The following is a 20279-nucleotide window of genomic DNA, read 5'->3' on the forward strand; positions in this document are numbered from 1 at the left end:
TGATCAACATAGACTGCTAACTGATTAACTCTAGCATGCTTAGATTTGGTGCTTATCTTTCACTACACAATGGAAGCCTGGGAAATAACATGTTGATCACAGGTGTCTTACTTCACTCACACCAATGTGCCATTTTAAGTGATTTTGACAATAACAATCAACATGTAAAGTCACCATCTTTTGGATGGAGGCATATGGGTTTCTACTCTCTGGGACTGTTGTTGTTGTTTCTCTGTAAATGTGATGAGTGAGGAGCAATCATAACCGCAGCAGGCTCTGGGCAGGTGATTGCGTTTGCTATTGATTAGGAAGCTACAGAGAGAGGAGAGAGACAGTGTGGCACGTTTGTTAGATTTCTCATTAGTGAAGTAGAACAAGTGTTGCCTTGCCAACAGTTTGCTTTGGAAATCTGTGCAGCTTGAGTGGGACATTTGTTTCTCTTTACGGCAAATAAATATAGAAAGATTTGTTACGTGGAAATAACATTAAAAAAAGGATCAGCCAAAAACATGATGTTGATGACTTATTTTATGTAAGAAAGTAGTACCATTACTACTGCTATTAGCAACATGCATGCCCATCATAATCATCACAATTACACAACCATCATCATCAATAATATCCAACTTAGCTCAGTGGGTGTGTTGTTTGTCTATTGACCTACAGCGGCCCATGTGCTGGCCATGTGCGGCCCGTGTACTGCTCGTGTGTCTACGAATGAGAACACTGGCCTACATTTCCCCTGGTCCTCTTCCCCACAGTGACACAACAACTTACATATACACAGCAGGCGAACTAAGTGGTGCAGTGAGCGAGACCACTGAGCACCTGGCCTACACATTCAAAGGGCACAGATCCCTCATGGCTGGCACAGCAAACACATATTTTTGACACCTGCACCTGTTTTGAGTTTTACTAAACCCCCTCCTTAATAACCAGATGCTGTCCCTGTCTTCTTTATCTTTATCTTCCCTCTCGCTCTTGCCCTCTCTCCAGAGGTGTTGTGTTCGTTGGTTTGGTCTGTATCTGTGTGCATTTTGCCTGTGTATAAAATTCAGCTTGACAACAGGTCATTTCATTTTTATAGAAAAAAACTCAAGAGGACATACTTTCAAGGTATGCACCACTATGAACAAACCATTGCAAATATGTATATTTTATATTTTACTCATGCAGTTTCACTGATCCACAGTAAGTTTAAATCATATCTTTTAAAGTGTGTATATCATCAATAATTCAAATATACTCTATATTCTATGTTCTATATTCAAATATTCTCTATATTCTATATTCTATATTCTAAGAATAATTATCGAAATATTCATAATCTGAAAGAATATTACAGTATATATAGAACATGACGTGCTGCAAAAGTTGAATAAAATTCCCAGAAACCTATCAACTTCAAAATGAGTATATATTGAGAGGATAAATACACATGAACAAAAACAACACATTGTCTAATAAGAATAATACAAGTATACACAGTACAAGGTCTTGTGCTATTTTGTTTTCTAAGTGCAAACTAGCTCGACACAATATCACGATATGTCTAAATTCTATGAATCCCTCTGTTAGAATCCTAAGTTGATACTTAAACTTAATCTTTTAACTTAAATTTTCACATGATTCACTATGTCAATTGGAGACTGAAATTGAGTTACGCACATATATCTCAAGTTAGGACTTGAGGAATAATGGTTACTTGTGTTCTTCTAACTACTGAAGAAGTGTGTGTGTGTGTGTGTGTGTTTGTGTGTGTGCGTGTTTATACAACGGGTGGGTCTAATCCTGAATTCTGATTGGTTAAAACAGCAATCCAGCCGGTGTCTATTCCACAAGTTACCACTGGCTAAATCTATGAACTTAATATGCCTATTTACTTAGTTCAATCTGACTGCGCAATCCACTGTCTCATCAGCCTAGCCAAGCAATTTATAAACTTTTATTTTTTTACCCCCTTTTCTCCCCAATTTCGTGGTATCCAATTGTTGTAGTAGCTACTAACTTGTCTCATCGCTACAACTCCCGTACGGGCTCTGGAGAGATGAAGGTTGAAAGACATGCGTCCTCTGATACACAACCCAACCAGCCGCACTGCTTCTTAACACAGCGCACATCCAACCCGGAAGCCAGCTGCACCAATGTGCTGGAGGAAACACCGTGTACCTGGCAAACTTGATTAGCGCGCACTGCGCCCGTCCCGCCACAGGAGTCTCTGGTGTGCGATGAGACAAGGACATCCCTACCGACCAAGCCCTCCCTAACCCGGACGACAGCTGGCGCTGCAGTACAGCGCCCTTAACCACTGCGCCACCCGGGAGGCCTTGCAATTTATAAACTTCATCTCCACTATAAAAAGCATCTAGATATTATCTCACATTTATTTTAGACTAACATTTTTGTTTTCAACAGAGAAGATCTGTATAAACCTTGCAGCATGTCTCTCTGACATTTACAACATTGTTTCAATATTCAATTTCGATCTCCAGCTGTCCCATAGTAATGAACGTGTCGGGAGTCGGAACGAGACCGACAGGCAAGCTGCGTTTCTCAGCCAGTTGAAATCATGAATCAGCTGGCATAATTTTTATGGATATATACAAAGAAATATCAATTTAAACAAGGTAACATGAAATGAAGTGCAGCTAGTTTGCATTCTTTCCAGCTTCAGTTTGAAGTGATTGCATTAGCTGTGTTGTTGGCTAACTCCTCTCAACGACTGTATCCTGACGAGTGAGCAGATGTTATATGCCAGGCGAAATTGCGCCTCACTAGCTCATTGTTATGGATGTATCCAAATAAATGTCACTAGAAAACAGCTTAAACAAATGCAAATGCTTGCTGTTGATCTGGCTGCACTTTTTGATGTGACTGTAAGTTAGCCGTAGTTTGCTAGCTAGCAAGCAAGGGATAAGAATGTTGCTAGCAAGTATGGCAATGGAATATTTAGAAGGAACGACTGTGTCGCCTCCATAGATAAAGAACAAAAAATCGGAATGACTGGGTCGCATCTCTAGCAAACCGAACCAATAGAATGAACAACCCGCCAGCTTGGGTAGCAACCCTAGATTTGGAACAATATATTGTGGAAGGATGAAATAGTATGAATACATTTATCAAATGAATGTTTTTAATGAAAATACGTCAATCATTATTTGAATATGTTGCTAACCCGTTGTATAAAAGTGATGATGCCCAAGAAGCTGATGTTAGGGGATATATTGGCACGGTTTGCCGACCCTCGACTTTGTCCCTGGCCTAGCAACACCCATGCCAATATATCCTCCAAACACTGGCTTCGCGGCATTATCACTTAAGTGTGCGTATATGTATCTGCGGCTGCACGTGTGTGTTCTTCAGACAGAGTTCCGTTGGCAGGGTGTGTACTGCGTTTTGAGTAAGTCCTGGTAGATCTTGGAGCGGAGGAAGCGTGGGTAAGAGTCTTTCTCCATGAGGCTGTGGACCCTGGCCTGGACCTCGTTCAGACTGGAAGGAGTGGGCTCCTCAAGGCTCTGTCTCGTCACCTCCCGTGTACGGAAGTCTATGTTTACCTACATTGACCAAGGGAGTGCAAAATAAACATTAGATATCTGAATCATCTAAGTGTGTCAATGTTCTATGAAAAACAGTATCAAAAATTGAAGACAGCATCAAAATTACTTTTATTCCATATAATCAAAGTATGTGTATTCATGTGAACCTATGTGTAATATTGCAGAGTTGTGGATTGTTACACATAGTAACTCCAGTTTAAAAACAAACACAACCCTTAGCATTGATACTTAAAGTAACTGTCCAGGAAAAACAAACTTTTAAAAGTTCATATTCTGTTAACGAGGACCCAAATGATGTTGATGACTCATCCTATACTCGTTTTTGTGACCAAAGCGTAAATTGGGGAGAAAAAAAAGTTTACAAAAATGCTTGCTATTTCCTGATGGAACATAGTGTCATGTTGGCTCATTGGCTGAGCTGGCCAATCAGCGGTCTACTCGCATGAATATGTTAAATGACCGGTATAACCATTCTGTTGGAGGATTAAATCTACACCGTTCCAACACAGAAAAGCTGCTTTATAACGTACTTTATGGTGACACGGGATCCAATATAGATGATTTACAGATAGGTTGTTGATAGTATGACTATGTTTTAATAAGCAATTGCCTGCAGAAGTTACAGTTAGGGTTATGTTTAAGAATAAGGTACTGTTAGTTAAAATGTTGCTGACAGTTATTGAACATTTACATTTGAGTCATTTAGTAGGTGCTCTTATTCAGGGCGGATGCATATATTTTCATCATGAGATTTGAACCCACATTCATGGTGTTACAAGTGCCATGTTGTAACAACTGAGCCATCTACTGAACATCTACAAGAGCTGAACATCTACAAACCATCTACAAGTCATCTACTTGGGACTATTCCAATAAAGTGTTATCTACTTTATTACCCTGTTTTGGAAGGAAAACTATTTTACTCATATTGTAATTAATTATAGGTCATATTTCATAGAAATCTGGAAACACTGCACAGTCACAATAAAACAGACAAAATGCATATTTTGCATCATTAGCTGGTTGATCCAACACAAACCTCTCTGGGAGCCTTGACATCGATAAACTCATTGTAGATCTTGTTGGCTTTGGTCACCAGTTTAGCGGGAGTCTTGATTTTTTTATATTCCTCGCAGGCCATCCAGAACTCAATGTTCTCGTCGCTGAACTCCGTCTTGAGAAAAGCCCGGAAGGCAGCCAGGCCATCTACGACACAAAACATCCATCAGCCAGTTAGAGGGGCTAATGGACAGCAAGTGTGTGTGTGTCTGTGCGAGAGAGAGAGTGTGTGTGTCTTTACAAAGATCTATATCGTATCCCAGCACCTATTTCTGAACATGGGCCAGTTTTTTTGGAACTGATGTGTTTTTTTCCACAGAGAGAACCTGTAGTTCCCTTGATGCATATAATAACAGGGTTGATTATCATGCATTGATATTGTCTGAGATGAGGAGTGTTGTCACGTCCTGACCTGAGTTCCTTTTTTTGTTTCTATTTTAGGCTGGTCGGGGCGTGTTTTGGGGTGGGCATTCTACAGTATGTGTTGTTCTAGTTTTGGTTTTCTATGTGTTTGGCCTGGAATGGTTCTCAATCAGAGTAGCAGGGTAGCCTAGAGTTAAGAGCGTTGGACTAGTAACCCAAAGGTTGCAAGTTCAAATCCCCAAGCTGACAAGGTACAAATCTGTTGTTCTGTCCCTGAACAGGCAGTTAACCCACTGTTCCTAGGCCATCATTGAAAATAAGAATTTGTTCTTAACTGACTTGCCTAGTAAAAGAAATAAAAAAATTAAAGAGGAAGCTGTCAATCATTGTCTCTGATTGACCATACTTAGGCAGCCTGTTTATCCCAATTGAGTTGTGGGTCATTGTTGTCTGTGTTTCCTCCATACAGAACTGTTTCTGTCTTTCACTTTGTTAATTTGTATTTTTGTGTTCAGTGACTCTTCATAAAAAATGACAAACACTTTCATTCTCAGTACATTAAACAGCCCTGCGACTAGAACACAAAAATGTGTCCCACAACCTTCCAATTAACTTTTTGTCTTCATCAGTCAAAGATGAGATCATTTTGTCTGACATCAATGATAACATGGAGGGAGGTCTTGTTTTACAATCGGCCGTGTCATTGCTTTTTTCTCTTGCCTGTATTTGCTTAACATTTGCCCACCTGTAGCACCAGGAGAGTAGGCCATCAGGCCCAATCACCAACATTAGCCACACACTCTTACTAAACAATGGTTTTAGGAAGATCACCAGAAGGACATGTACTGCATGTAGCCTTGTCAACAGACATTGATCAAAATAAAAATAGATCCATGAGGCATTGAACCTTTCTTGGAGGAAGATTTTCTCTCGCTGCTTTATTTTTAATCAGTCTTTAGGAATAGTCTATGAAGTGTTAATGAAGCCAAGGCCTTCTAATGTGTGAATGTAGGTCAGTGTGCATTTCAAACCCTGAAAGGATTTTCGATTTTCATTAAGTAATGTTTACATATACGTAAATGTTATAATTAAATATTGAAAAACATATACATGAATGTTGAATTGAGGCTTTATTTAGTTCAGCATAAAATTGACTCCCATAGAAATGAGAAGCAGTCACAAACCACATCATCACAGATAGGTTGCCTAAGGTACCCAGCCAGAAGCAAAGGGCAACCAGATAAATAGGATTAGCTGTGATACAAATGGGCTGTGGTTATATGATCGGCCGGGTGAATGTGATAACTGTGTTCTCCTGTTAGATCCAATAAGTGCTAAATCAGGAGGTGAGGACAGAGCCAATGTGGCCAAGGAATGGGAACAAATAGTACTGCTTCTGTTCCTCTTATGTGATTATAAAGTTGTGTGTGTGCGTGTGTCTTGATTCCCTCCTGGCCTACCTGGTTAAATAAGGTGTGGATGCGACTTCAAACCATCAAGTTCACAACAATTTGTCTATGTTATACAAACTACACCACCTGTTAAACAGTTGGCAGTGGGATCTACAGGATAATGTATACTGTGCTTGATTAACTCATTACTTACAAATACTAACATGAGACATGCACACATGCAATGTTTTTGCATATGTCCATTAACATATGACTTGATTTGTGTCCATGTTTATATCTCTAGTTTGGACAACAAAGTTATTGACCTATTAGGTATCCTAACAAAGGAACAGCACAATAAGACAACAGAAAATGTAAGACATTTAGTTTGCTTTTCAGGAACACTGGAAGAACAAAGCCTGATATAATGATTATGAAGCCAGAATCAGTCAGCGGTTTAGAGGTAAACTTTTACTAGTGCAAAACCTGCCCTGTGCATTGCACAGCACAACATCCAGGTTCTGGTTTTTGGAAGGAACAACGAGTAATATTCAAAAGCAGCTAGGTGGTTTTCATTGATGCACTACAAAATCAAAACAAATATAATACAACCAAAGTCTTCTGTGCAATGTAATTTCCCAATCCCTGTGGAGAGCCTAGTTATCACAGCTATTTCTGCATGTACATGTGTGTGTGTGCACGTGAACATCTGCATGTGTTTGCATGTGTGTATTTGCGCGTGAACATGTGTTTGTATGTGTGTTATTGTGTAATACACAGAGAAGGTCACAACCAAGAGTGTGTCTCATTGTGTGTTGTGGAGTGCTACACACCAATAACCAGACAGACAGGGGATATTAAATAAGAAGGGTTTAGGGGAAGACAAATGGGCTGATGTGGAAAGCCATCCTCAGATAGGGAACAGATAAACAATCCTCTTGTCAAAGGAAATACATAGGCAAGCATTTTGTCAAAGGGACAAACAGAAAGAGTACAGAATGGGACGGAGGAGATCAGTACAGTTGCCTGGTTTGCTTCGAACAGTTTGCTAACAATGACATGGACTCCCAGGTTGGTTGATAAAAGATGAAATATTTATATCTAACTTTAAAGAGAAGGATCGACTGTTACTTTTTAATATAAAAGGGACTATCGTTTAAATGTCACTTACACTTGTGCGATAGAAGAACATCGAAGGAATCTGCCCATCGAATGACCTCGTCTTTTGTCAGCCTGAAGGAAAGACAGAGATACTGAAACACATGTTTTTAAATGTGCCTGCAAATATGCAGTTGCAGGTTTTCAACACACAGATATTCACAGTTTCAAAGGTTTGTTTTAAAAGACCATACACGATCTATTGTGTAGTAGTCCTATTTCACATCCCTAGTTTTGGGAGAAATAATATTTAAATACTATATGAATGGGAGAGACTGACACCATGCAATCGGATATAAAGGTCTACTTACTTTAGGCATCTGGTGGTCCTGTCTTGGGCAGGGGGCAGGAACTCAGTGAAGTCGGTGTAGGAGTCAGACTTATTGGACAGGCAGGCTAGTCTGGTCTTCATGGTTCTGCTCAAATGACGGGAAGAATAGAATACAAGCGTTTAAGAAAGTACAGTACATTTCTGAATATTGATCACATAACATCAAAACAGGGTAGCCTAGTGGTTAGAGCGTTGGACTAGTAACCGAAAGGTTGCAGTTTCGAATCCCCAAGCTGACGAGGTACAAATCTCTCATTCTGCCCCTGAACAGGCAGTTAACCCACTGTTCCTAGGCTGTCATTGAAAATAAGAACTTGCCTAGTAAAATAAAGATGATATCAGATGCAGATCACATTGATTGTCTTCTGATGTATACATTTCTCTTCACAGCTTTTTTCTACAGTAGCTAAAGACTGAGCTATTTCCATGTACACCTACAGCTTGCAGCTCTGAGCATAGTCTTCTCAGAAAGTGCTCGGATCCAACTGAGCCACACGGTTGTCCTGTGTGGCTCAGTTGGTAGAGCATGGTGCTTGCAACGCCAGGGTTGTGGGTGCAATTCACATGGGGGACCAGAAGGAAAATGTATGCACTCACTGCAGTAACTAGCTCTGGATAAAAGTGTCTCCTAATGGATTAACAGGTAACAATGTTAACCTCCTGCCTATAGGCAGTATGTTAATGCATCAGTCATAAGCAAGGCCATGGTCTTCAATCAGTGTACTGACCCTTCGAATGACTGCATAAGAAAATGGATTCAGATGTTGGAGGAGGTGGAGAGCAGGTTCAGGATGTGCCTGATGAAGTTTGCTAAACATCACTTCACATTTGTTTAGTCTGCACCGACCTGATGACGCATGGTCATTTGCTTTCAACATTTTTCTGCTTACTCTCTCACACTACAGTACATATCACACAATCAATCTGATCAATGTTTTGTCTATGGTGTTTCATGCACTCCAGTTGTAGATATAATCAAAAGTGATGTTTAATATCATTACCTATTGGCCAGCTGCTGTAGGATTAGACAGATCAGACATAATGATGGGTCTGATAAGAGGCATTGCTCTAAATGCCCAGATAGACATTTACAGCAGGTGTAGCTCCATATGGAGCAGGCAACATACCCATCAGCTAGCCACTAGAGAACATCCAATCTGGGTAGTGAGCCACGAGCTTCTCTACCATGCATCTAGTCCCCCTGATAACACACAGACCAAACAAACCAAGCACTGCAGTGAGTGCCTAATATGCTGGAATGGAATGAGTGGAATCAGTACTCCCATCAATAGTTGGTTACATAAGGGACACAATCTCCATCCCGCTGGTGGGTAAAGATGTTAGATTACTCACTGTTGCTTTGCCTTTTGGTTTTGTTAGAATGGTCAGTCAAGCTTCAGTAATCCAATGACTCCTCTAAGATCACTGGTGGTTGCTGGAGTTCTCTGTTGAAGAGAAATAAAGTCATGCATTTTTATAGTGAACAACAGCAAGGTAGTTAGTGTAATTATTACTCCCATTGGTGCTCATTGTCCTAATGCCAGATGCCACCTGAAGTCCCACCACAATATCAACAAACTGATTGGGTCCCTAAAGATTATCTTATTCATTAAGCTTGATCCCTAAAGGCCACTAGTTTCCAAAACAATTTGTGGTTAAGACAGTTGGATGGAGCATGGTGCTGCTAGCAACACTGGGGTTGTTGGTTTGATTCCTGCATGTGCCACACATACTGAATACATGATGTGTAAACTCTAGGTCAATTTGGATGGAAGTGTCTGCAAAAATGTACTACATTACTGTATTTTATAATCTATCTGAACAAACACTTCCTCTACAAACATTGATGGGTGTTGAAGGAGGCGATATGGTGGATTGCTTTTTCGTCTGCTGTAATTGGGAACATTGCATGAAACGTACCACTCATGTTTCTAGAGAAAAGCACTTTACTGGAATTAATGGGCTTTCTTATCATGTACTCTTAAGATTCCACTCATAGATTCTATCTAGGCAGAGCTGATTTGTTATGATGCTCGGTGTGTGTTTATGTGTGCGGTGTGTTTGTCTGTGTGTCCGTTAGTCCTTGTATTTGTGTGTGTGTGGTAACTTGATGAAATAGAAAGAGACTGGGTGTACAGCTCTTCCAGGAGTCTCTTGAGAAAAATACTTGTTATTTGGAATCAAAATCAACAACAGGGAGATGTGGAATTGATTTCTAAGCTTTTTAAGCATTTCATTTTTTCATTTTTCTGAAGATGTTCTGATGACAATGATATATCTTCTACAATGTTTTGTTGCATTAGTTAGCCTAACACTGCAAATATTAACGTATGGGCATATATAGTTTTAGGCGTCAGTGATACGATTTCATTGAAGTATGGAGGTCACATGATGAAACTACAGTATATAAAACCAAATGATGTCACAAAGCGTGAATTTTGAACCCTTTTGAGACTAATGACATTATTAGTTGCTCGTATTATGAGAAACTAATGATGCGCCACTGATGACTGTGTCCTAGATTTTGAAGATAACTGCAAACGAATTACCACAGATATATCACAAATATTATTGCATTTCAAGATGCATATCTTTTCCAGGTATCAATCTTTTTGGAATATACATCTGCTAATTGCAGGTTTCAAACCAGTCTGCATTCTCTCTGCAGTGGAAAGCAGATCTGTGTTTTCCTGTTCTCTCACTACTCTACTTAGCAGCAGGCGGAATCTTTTTTTGCCTACATGGGGTGGGTACACGTGCCTGCCTGCCTGCAGAGCTATTTATAAAGTTCTCTGACAAATCCGTGCAGTCAGGGGGAAGCCACTTTATGTTTTATTCAGCCATGCAGCAAGCACAGACTCCTGGAGGGGCTGCTATAAAAAGGAGTCTGAATTTTAATGTGTCAGAAAAAATGGGGATGTCATGTTGCATCATGAATTTTGAACATGCCAACATTATCAATTCCTCTTCAAAGATGCCTGGTTGCTTTAAAGGGACCCTGAAAGTACTGAGTCTTGAAATTCCCTTTGATGTCATTTTGGTGCATTGCGTTTTCTCAACTTTTCCTTTGCCCTGGTTTTCTTGTTCTTAGTGTGGAGAATGTAGTTGGAGAGCAGATCCTGGCATGTCCATCTGTCAAGCAAACATCACTCTCAGCAGCCATTTGGCAATGAATATGTATCACTTCAAATCAATCTATTACTTGTTGAAAAAAATTACCCAGCACAGTATAAAACACTGCATGAATAACAACAACCCTGAATTGATGCAAGCAGTCTCTCACCTTGTAGAGTTTCTCTCTGTTGCTACAGTACAGTATTATCTATCCTAAATGTTGCATTAGAAATTAAGAAAAGTGTTTCTTGCATTAAATATCCCAGTGTGTTTATTAGTTAAAAAATGGGAACACTGAAGAACTCTGTGTCCTTTTTTGCACCCCCACTTTTTACCAGAGAATGATCATGATCCATTGGGTAAATTGTCATTTTGAATAATTAGTGGTGTTTTCAGCTAGTCGGTATTAAAATAGATATGAAAATTTTTATGAAAAGCTGTTTACAGGTATCTAACCCCATTGTGCATTTTTGCTATCTATTTGAAATCTCATTGTTAAAATGTTTTCATTCAGTTACAAAGTAACAGTCTTGGCTGAGCCTCATTTGCAAACGCAGCAGCATAGCTGTGTCTCTGATCAAATGGAAAAGCGCAGGATATTTGAGTCTTGATTAAACAGCTCTGCTAAGACATTTCTAACCTTGTTGCATCAAATATGTATGCTGCTAAGACAAGTTCATTTTAAACATTGTCATGGTGACAGCGCTTCAAACAACAACGTCAATTAAAGTCAATGTTGGAGGAAAAGCCGAACGGTCAATTAATGTGCTTGCTGAGATAACACTTTTGCTTTCCTCATAGTTTTTATTATTAGTCTGTTTCTTCGTGATTTGTTGTCAAATTTGTAACCTACTCACTGTGGTTGCTGTTCAAAAGGCTACTATTAAACAGAATTACCATTTTATTGTCTCTCATCTTAAAAAGGCAAGATTCTCAGAATATTTGTTCAAAATGTGTGGTTTTAAAAACCAAAACACAATTACATTATGTATGCAGTGCTGTTCTTTGTTCTATTCATCAAATTTGGCCTACATAATTTAAAAAAAATATGCAGGCTGTACATGAGTAGCTTGCACATTTTCTTGGGTATGAAGTAGCCTTTGAAATAAAGTGTTGGAGACACCTACTCCAAGCCAAACTATTCAACTATGACTCATATTAACAGAGCTACATTTGATTATTTCTATTGCACATTCAGGGCCTTAATTTATGGATATACAGTGCATTGGTAAAGTATTTAGATCCCTTGACTTTCTCCACGTTTTGTTACTTTATAGCATTATTCTAAAATATTTTCCTCGTCAATCTATTCACAATACCCCATAATGAAAACTCGAAAACAGTTTTTTTTAAAACATTTTTTCAAATGTACAAAAAAATGTAAACAGAAAAACCTGATTTACATAAGTATTCAGACCCTTTGCTATCAGACTCAAAATTGAGCTCAGGTGGATCTAGTTTCCATTGATCATCCTTGAGATGTCTGACCAATCGGATTTCATGCTTCAAGATTGCTTCGATCACGTGGACTGGAATATGTTCCGCATAGCGCCGAACAATAATATTGATGAATAAGTTGATTTGGTGAGCGAGTTTATTAGCAAGTGCATCGGTGATGTTGTACTCACAGCGTCTATTAAAACCTTCCCCAACCAGAAGTCGTGGATAGATGGCAGCATTCGCGCAAAACTAAAAGCGTGAACCACAGCTTGAATTAGGGCAAGGTGACCGGAAACATGATCGAATACAAACAGTGTAGCTTTTCCCTCCACATGGCAATCAAACAACCTAACCGTCAGTATAGAGACAAAGTAGAGTCGCAATTCAACGGCTCAAACACGAGAGGTATGTGGCACGGTCTATACAGTCAATCACGGACTACAAAGGAAAACCAGCCCTGTCGTGGACCACGATGTCTTGCTCCCAGACAAACAAAATAACTTCTTTGCTCACTTTGAGGACAATACAGAGCCACTGACACGGCCCGCTACCAAAACCTGCTGGCTCTCCTTCACTGCAGCTAATGTGAGTAAAACATTTGAATGTGTTAACCCTCGCAAGCCTGCTTGCCCAGATGGCATCCCCAGCTGCGTCCTCAGAGCATGCACAGACTAGCTGGCTGGTGTGTTTACGGACATATTCAATCAATCCTTATCCCAGTCTACTGTTCCCACATGCTTCAAGAGGGCCACCATTGTTCCCGTTCCCAAGAAAGCTAAGGTAACTGAGCTAAATGACTATCGCCCTGTAGCACTCACTTCCATCATCATGAAGTGCTTTGAGAGACTAGTCAAGGACCATATCATCTCCACCCTACCTGACACCATAGACCCACGCAATCACAATCACACTGCACACTGCCCTAACCCATCTGGACAAGAGGAATACCTACGTAAGAATGCTGTTCATCGGCTACAGCTCAGCATTTAACACCATAATACCCTCTAAACTCGTCATTAATAACTTCTTTGGGATAGGCGGGATGGTAACGTCCCACCTGGCCAACATCCGGTGAAATGTCAGAGTGCCAAATTCAAATTAAATTACTATAAATTGTGTCAGATTTCAAAAAGGCTTTACGCCGAAAGCAAACCATGCGATTATCTGAGGACAGCGTCCAGCACACAAATGCATAACAAATCATTTTCAACCAGGGAGTTGCGACACGAAAGTCAGAAATAGTGTAACCTTTGAAAAAAGGTTTACCTTTGAAGAAAATGCCTTACCTTTGAAGATCTTCTTCTCTTGGCAGTCCAAAAGGTCTCAGTTACATTAAAAACGGTCCTTTTGTTCGATAAATTCCTTCTTTATATCCATAAAAACTCAGTTTAGCTGGCGCGCTTCAGTCAATAATTCACTCGGTTTCCCTTCATCAAAATACATACAAAATTAATCCCAAACGTTTACCAATAAACTTATCAAAAAAAGTCAATCAACGTTTATAATCAACCCTTAGGTACCCTAATGCGCAAATAAACAATAACATTTAATACGGAGAATTGTTATTGTCTTTACCGGAGATAAACAAGAAGAACACGCTCTCTCGGCCATGCGCTTGGCCGAAATGGGAGCCACTTAGAAAAACTACAACTTGGATAAAAGTAGAGACTCAGAGCTAGACAATTCTGTATCATACACGACAGTTGAGGAACAATGGCAAGGTAATTCTGCTTTGAAAGTTGGAAAATTGTAACCTCACTTTTGAGAAAAATGGCACTTGAATGTTTTGGTACACCCATTCAGCATAGTTCACACCCTCATAATCTTTAGCCCCATTGATCTCTTTAAGGATTCACATGTAAGGCCATGTACTAAACAAACAAAAAAATCAAGACTAAAGGCTGGTTTATACTACTGGTGTGTTCATAAATTTAGTCTGGAGTGCCAGAGTGTGCTCTGAGTGTTCATAAACTCAGTGTTGTCAGATTTTCAGTTCATAAAGACAGAGCATTTCTCTCTTGGAGCATTCAGAGTGCACACTGGATGCGCTGGCTGAGGAGTAGGGTTTATCTGAGCGTGTTGACATAAAAACAGTAGTCATGCACCTAAGCTAACTGGCTAACGTTGGCTAGCTTGCTAGCTACTTCCAGGCACAAATGAGAGAACAGCTCACCCTGAACATTTTACTCGCCCTAGCAGAGCTGGTTAGGCTGCTTTTATGTTATCCAGAGTGTTGATGACTGCAACTGTGCTGCTGGCACAATGTAATTACTCTTTTTTGGCAACGTTTACTGACACAGGTATTGAGCATTTGTAAATTCGTCAGTTATTCTGGCACAGTCAGATGAGAGTGATCTGAAATCAGAGTAGATAGCCAGAGCAGAGGTTGTCGCAGTGACATCATGAACATTCAACTGAAATGATTACTTGCATAGTGTCTTTTGTTTAGACATGTAGCAAGTTAGCGAAACAATGAACCATAATCCCAACTCATAGCATTTACCACACTGCATGAATCTGCAGGTAGCTAACCACCCAGGTTCAATGTTAGCTAGCTAACATTAGGCTATAACTAGCAATGCAAATGGCTCTGAGATTCGAATAATATTACTACACAGATCATACATATAACGTTAGCTAGCATTTTAACTTGAAATGAAAACAACTTTCTGACAAAATTAGAAATGTGTAATATCTGAAAATGTAGCTAACTAGACTATCTTACCCATATACATGGATGGATGCTTCTCCCTCTCTGTCATGGATGTCATTGTTGCCCTTAGTTTGAAGATGTAATCTGGAGACAGATGTTTTATACAACAGCCTTCTGTGCGTTCTCTTTTCAACTCTGTCTGTATATTTGCAATCACACGCCAGAAATGTCTCAATCTCCTTACCTATCATACTCTAATTCCACTGATTTCAAAACTCCGTCCTCCAAAAAGTGGAGAGCAAAACTTATGTAGTTCTACCAAGTGATATCTTCCAAAAAGCTCTCATTAGAAAGGGTTACCTACATGGCAGATCAATCTGAACTCATTTCTCTGCATGTCCAGCCCACTCATTTTCTCAGCCATCATGGCTAGCTTGAAGGTTCCTTCTTTTTTCCGAGGCAAAAACAACGGTTTTAATTTAACAATTTTATTGGAATTTACAAATGGCATACAAGTTTGTTATTAAGGCAGATAAAAGTTCACATGTTCCAGAAGGCATTTCTACATGGTGGCTCTCCTGTGAAGTAGTGAGCTGCGACATACCCATAGTTTCCTGAAAGGAGTCACAAATATGGATTCCCCCAAGAATTGCAGGAAATGCAAAAAAAAATAAAAAATCCCCTGGGAACCCCCCCTCTTTTTGCACTTCCACTTTCAGACACATTCAGACGCCTATGTTTGTGTGTTAATGTGTGCACTTGCACCTGCGTGCATTTGGCTACCCTCTATGTCCCTGTCTGAAGGAAAAGTGCCTCCTGCGGAAGCCGTGCTGCCCACAGACAGTATGTCAGGCCATCTGATGTGTAGCCTCCGGCGGGAGGACCGTTTGGGTCATTTCTGGTCTTTCAGACCTATGCTGCTCTCCTTTCTCTGTTTCGGCCTGGAGACTGTCTGTCTGTCTAATGTCCACTGTGTCTCTGAGGGGAAAACCTGACTCCGCTTGAACTGATTCCGTCGCTCTCTCTGTAACCCCTCTCCATCTCTCCCTCCATCAGTCTTTTCCTCTTTCTCCATCCCTTCCTCCCTGCCCCTCTCTATCTCTTCTTCCCTCCCTGTTTGTTTACCTGTAGCCACTGCCAGCAGCTTCCCTCCAACATTGTTATGTGGACCTCCAGCTATCATGATTTATCCACAGAGGCATTGACCTTACCCACTCAGGTAAAAATAGCCCTGTTGTCTGTTCTGCAGCTAGCAGTCTCACTGATGTCCTTGCCTTATGCCAGCTTAGCACTTAGCCTACACTTGTTATCTAAACACTCTCATAGAGTAGGCTTAATCCTGATGAACACATCAGCCCTGATTTATGGCTCATCTAGAGAGGCATGGGGTAAAGCCAGGACAGAAGCCTCTCAGTCTCAGCTCATCAAACGAATACAGTCTATCTATTTTTACTCTTTGCTCTCTTCAGGTACATCGATGTACAATCCTGTCAATGTCACTTTGTTCCCCCACAGTGGTGCTTCTGCTTGATTTTAATAGTTACTGCTGCCCAGTAGGCTACAATAAACTCTAAGGCACTCTAAACGAGGACAAATAAGTATGAGTAAGACACACACGCATGCACACATGCATGTGCACCTGCACATCTCTTGCGAGCACACACACACACGCACACGCACACATGGAGGTGGAAGTTGAGGATTGAGGCATAAGACACAAGGTTTGTGATGACCCTGAGATTGGCCATACCCATCCAGCCCTGAGTGATGAGGATATTACAATTTAAAATAAATATATGCACAGAGTGGTCACGGTAATTGGGACATTCTGCAGAGCATCAGATAATAAGCTTTTGTTTTTGTCTCTGTTTTAGAATCATTGTATGTTTTACAACAAAAGTTGTTAAGCATTTTAGCACATCAAAAAACATATACCTAACAAAAATATAAATGCAACATGCAACAATTTCAACGATTTTAATGAGTTACAGTTCATATAAGGAAATCAATCAATTGAAATAAATAAATTAGGCCCTAATCAATTGATTTCACATTACTGGCGCAGCCACTAGGGAGCCAGGCCCACCCACTGGGGAGCCAGGCCCACCCAATGGGGAGTCACGCCCAGCCAATCAGAATGAGTTTTTCCCCACAAAAGGGCATTATTACAGACAGAAATACTCCTCACCAGCTGTCCGGGTTGCTGGTATCAGAAGATCCTGCAGGTGAAGAAGCCGGATGTGGAGGTCCTGGGCTGGCGTGGTTACACTTGGTCTGCGGTTATGATGTCAGATGGACGTACTGCCAAACTCTCTAAAATGACGTTGGAGGTGGCTTATGGTAGAGAAATTACATAAAATTCTCTGCCAACAGCTCGTGTGGACATTCCTGCAGCCAGCATGCCAATTGCACGCTCGGTTAATACTTGAGACATCCGTGGCATTGTGTTTTGTGACAAAACGGCACATTTTAGAGTGCATTTTTATTGTCTCCAGCACAAGGTGTACCTGTGTAATGATTATACTTTTTAATCAGCTTCTTGATATGCCACACCTGTCAGGTGAATGGATTATCTTGGAAAATGAGAAATACTCACTAACAGGGATGTAAACTAATTTGTGCACAACATTTGAGAGAAATCTGTTTTTTTGTGCAAAATGAACATTTCTGAGATCATATATTTCAGCTCATGAAATATGGGACCAACACTTTGCAAGTTGCTTTTATATCTTTGTTCAGTGTATGTGTGTGTTTTGGGGTCTGGATTCATGCTCTATGTGGTGATAATAACCACTAGTATAATGATTATCAAGTTTATGATTACAAGTCGGACCATTGCTCTTCTGTTGGAATGATGCTCTTAATCCTGACTTTAGCTTTTTATGTAATCAATTTATTTGGGGGATTAGGTTTGCAGACCACTCCATCCAGAAAGTATAAATTTAACAGCTCATTATGTTTAAAACCTTCACAGTTGCTAACCATCTGTAGGGTCAGTTGTTTTAAAAGTATTGTAGCTGCATCTATGTTTAGGCAGCTGTTTGATCTTTTAAACCCATCCTGTTCACAGTTTGAATGTAGTCTTTCATATAGTGTTTCTGTGTTGAGAGTGGCCACACAGAATCTTTGTTGGATTAGGGGCAGGTGCTTGTGTGAGATATGCAGAAGAGGGAGGAGTACTGAGATAAGGGAAGAGGGAGGGGTAAGGGAAGAGGGAGGAATGGAGAGATGGAAGAGAGCGAGGGAAGAATAGAGGGAGAGATGTTGATTCTCTCTATACACAAGGATGAGACAGTTAGGTCCATAATTATTGCCACTCTGGATAAAGTTGACCAAAAAAGACTGTAAAATAAATAAATCATATATTGAGCTATATTATTATTATGCTCAAAAATGCGGACATTTACATTATTTCATACTAATACAATTGCTCAGCGAAAGAGCTAATGTTTAACAAGTAATGAATTAAATGTTTTTAAAGATATGGGTAAAAATGATTATCACCACTGTTTTAATTCTATTGCGCCCTAAAACTCAACTCTGGACCTTGAAGCCAGTTCCCCTGCATTTTTTTCATTGTTCCCCTCTAATCAGGGACTGATTTATACCTGGGACACCAGATGGGTGTCTTTTTCTGAAATATTTCATGAAATTGGAGAACATGTTGGGTGGGATCATAGAACATTCCTCCATGCAGAATGTTTCCAGATATGGAAATGGGGTTCAAGTCCGGAGACTGCGATGGCCATTGAAGAATTTCAGTTTTGTGGTCAACTAAACATTTCGATGTGGACTTTGCTTAGTGCGTGGAGTTATTCTCTTGCTGAAAGATCCACATAATTTTGACCCCTGTCTTTTTAATATATTTTTTAATGACTTAAACATTATCTCTTTCTCTGAGCAATTGCATTAGTATATAACGTAACATCAATTAGCATTGTTTTTGCATGCAACATAGCTCAGTATTTGTAATATTACTTTTATGCAGTCATTTTTGCATCTTTATCAACATTGCCAAAAATGATTGACCTAACTGTAGATGCTTGTGTGAGAAACTGAAAGGAAGAGGGGTACCTATTGAGAGAGAAGAGAAGGGAGGAAGGAGTAGAAAAATAAATAGGAAGGAAGAGTTGCTTTGACTTTCTGAGTAGGGGGATGAAAAATCTGAGGAAGAGAGTAAGGGAGAGAGAGAGGTGTGAAACATGTAGGTTGGATGTGTGGGTGCTTCAAAGCCGCCTCTCTCCATCTGTGACTCCTTCACTGTTTGACATTTACACACACACACACACACACACACACACACACACACACACACACACACACACACACACACACACACACACACACACACACACACACACACACACACACACACACACACACACACACACACACACTTCAAAACTTGTAAACAGTGCACTGCTGTAGTAAATAATCAAGAACCAATTTTACCTAACTATATTTGGAGTAGCAAACACACTCTCCACTTACGTCTCTAACGGTATGTATTTTCCAGATGATGACAGTTGCCTGTCCTGTAAACAAACAGTCTCCATCTTTTATATTCCGATGTCAGTCAAGATCAGACAGACATACAGTACGTTAAAACAGCAGATGTACATAACGGCAGCCTGCCTCCCATGCCTTATCCATAGTGGACTTACTTACGTAATGAAACTATCTACTAGCAAGATGAATATGGATGATGCTTTACCTTAGCGCAGGTGGACACTCTCTCTCTCTACCTCCCCAGCGTACGTTTGAGAAGAATAAGCCGATGTTCATCCAACGTTGGTGTGTGTGTGACTGTGTGTGTAGATGTCTGCGATCGCACTCCTCTTGAGTGGCGATATCTCTGCTGTTACTGTTACAGTTGCAGTGATGAGTAGGAGGCTAGGAGCCACACAGCATGCTCATCGGTTTGAAAACATTGGAGAAAGAGAAACAGAGACAGGCGTATGGAGAGGGGAATATGGAGAAAGGGAGAAACAGAGGGAGGGAGAGGTAGAGAACGCTGTTAATGCTCAGAGAATTCTCTGAGGACAAGCCAAGCTTCAGCAGAGTAGTTGCTTTAAACAATATATGGGCAAAAATACAGTGTATAGAAATATACAGTTGTACACAGGAGCTGTATAGAAATATACAGTTGTACACAGGGGCTGTATAGAAATACTGTTCTGGACAGAGAATATTGAGGCATTTTCAGGATAACC

General features: G+C 40.2%; 1 protein-coding gene across 1 annotated transcript; it reads right to left on the reverse strand.

Annotated features, from left to right (window-relative positions):
* Window positions 1-1064: 1064 nt before the first annotated feature.
* LOC135511757 (regulator of G-protein signaling 8-like) lies at window positions 1065-20038 on the reverse strand. Its single transcript, XM_064933231.1, has 6 exons — window positions 19781-20038; window positions 9213-9304; window positions 7840-7944; window positions 7542-7603; window positions 4597-4763; window positions 1065-3554 (listed from the first exon to the last, which is right to left on the reverse strand). Exons 3-6 carry the CDS (start codon window positions 7938-7940, stop codon window positions 3360-3362), a joined length of 525 nt encoding a protein of 174 aa, XP_064789303.1. The 5' UTR covers window positions 7941-7944; window positions 9213-9304; window positions 19781-20038; the 3' UTR covers window positions 1065-3359.
* Window positions 20039-20279: the final 241 nt, after the last annotated feature.

The sequence above is a fragment of the Oncorhynchus masou genome, chromosome 24 (genome assembly GCF_036934945.1).
Source record: "Oncorhynchus masou masou isolate Uvic2021 chromosome 24, UVic_Omas_1.1, whole genome shotgun sequence".
In the NCBI taxonomy this organism is placed as follows: domain Eukaryota; kingdom Metazoa; phylum Chordata; class Actinopteri; order Salmoniformes; family Salmonidae; genus Oncorhynchus; species Oncorhynchus masou.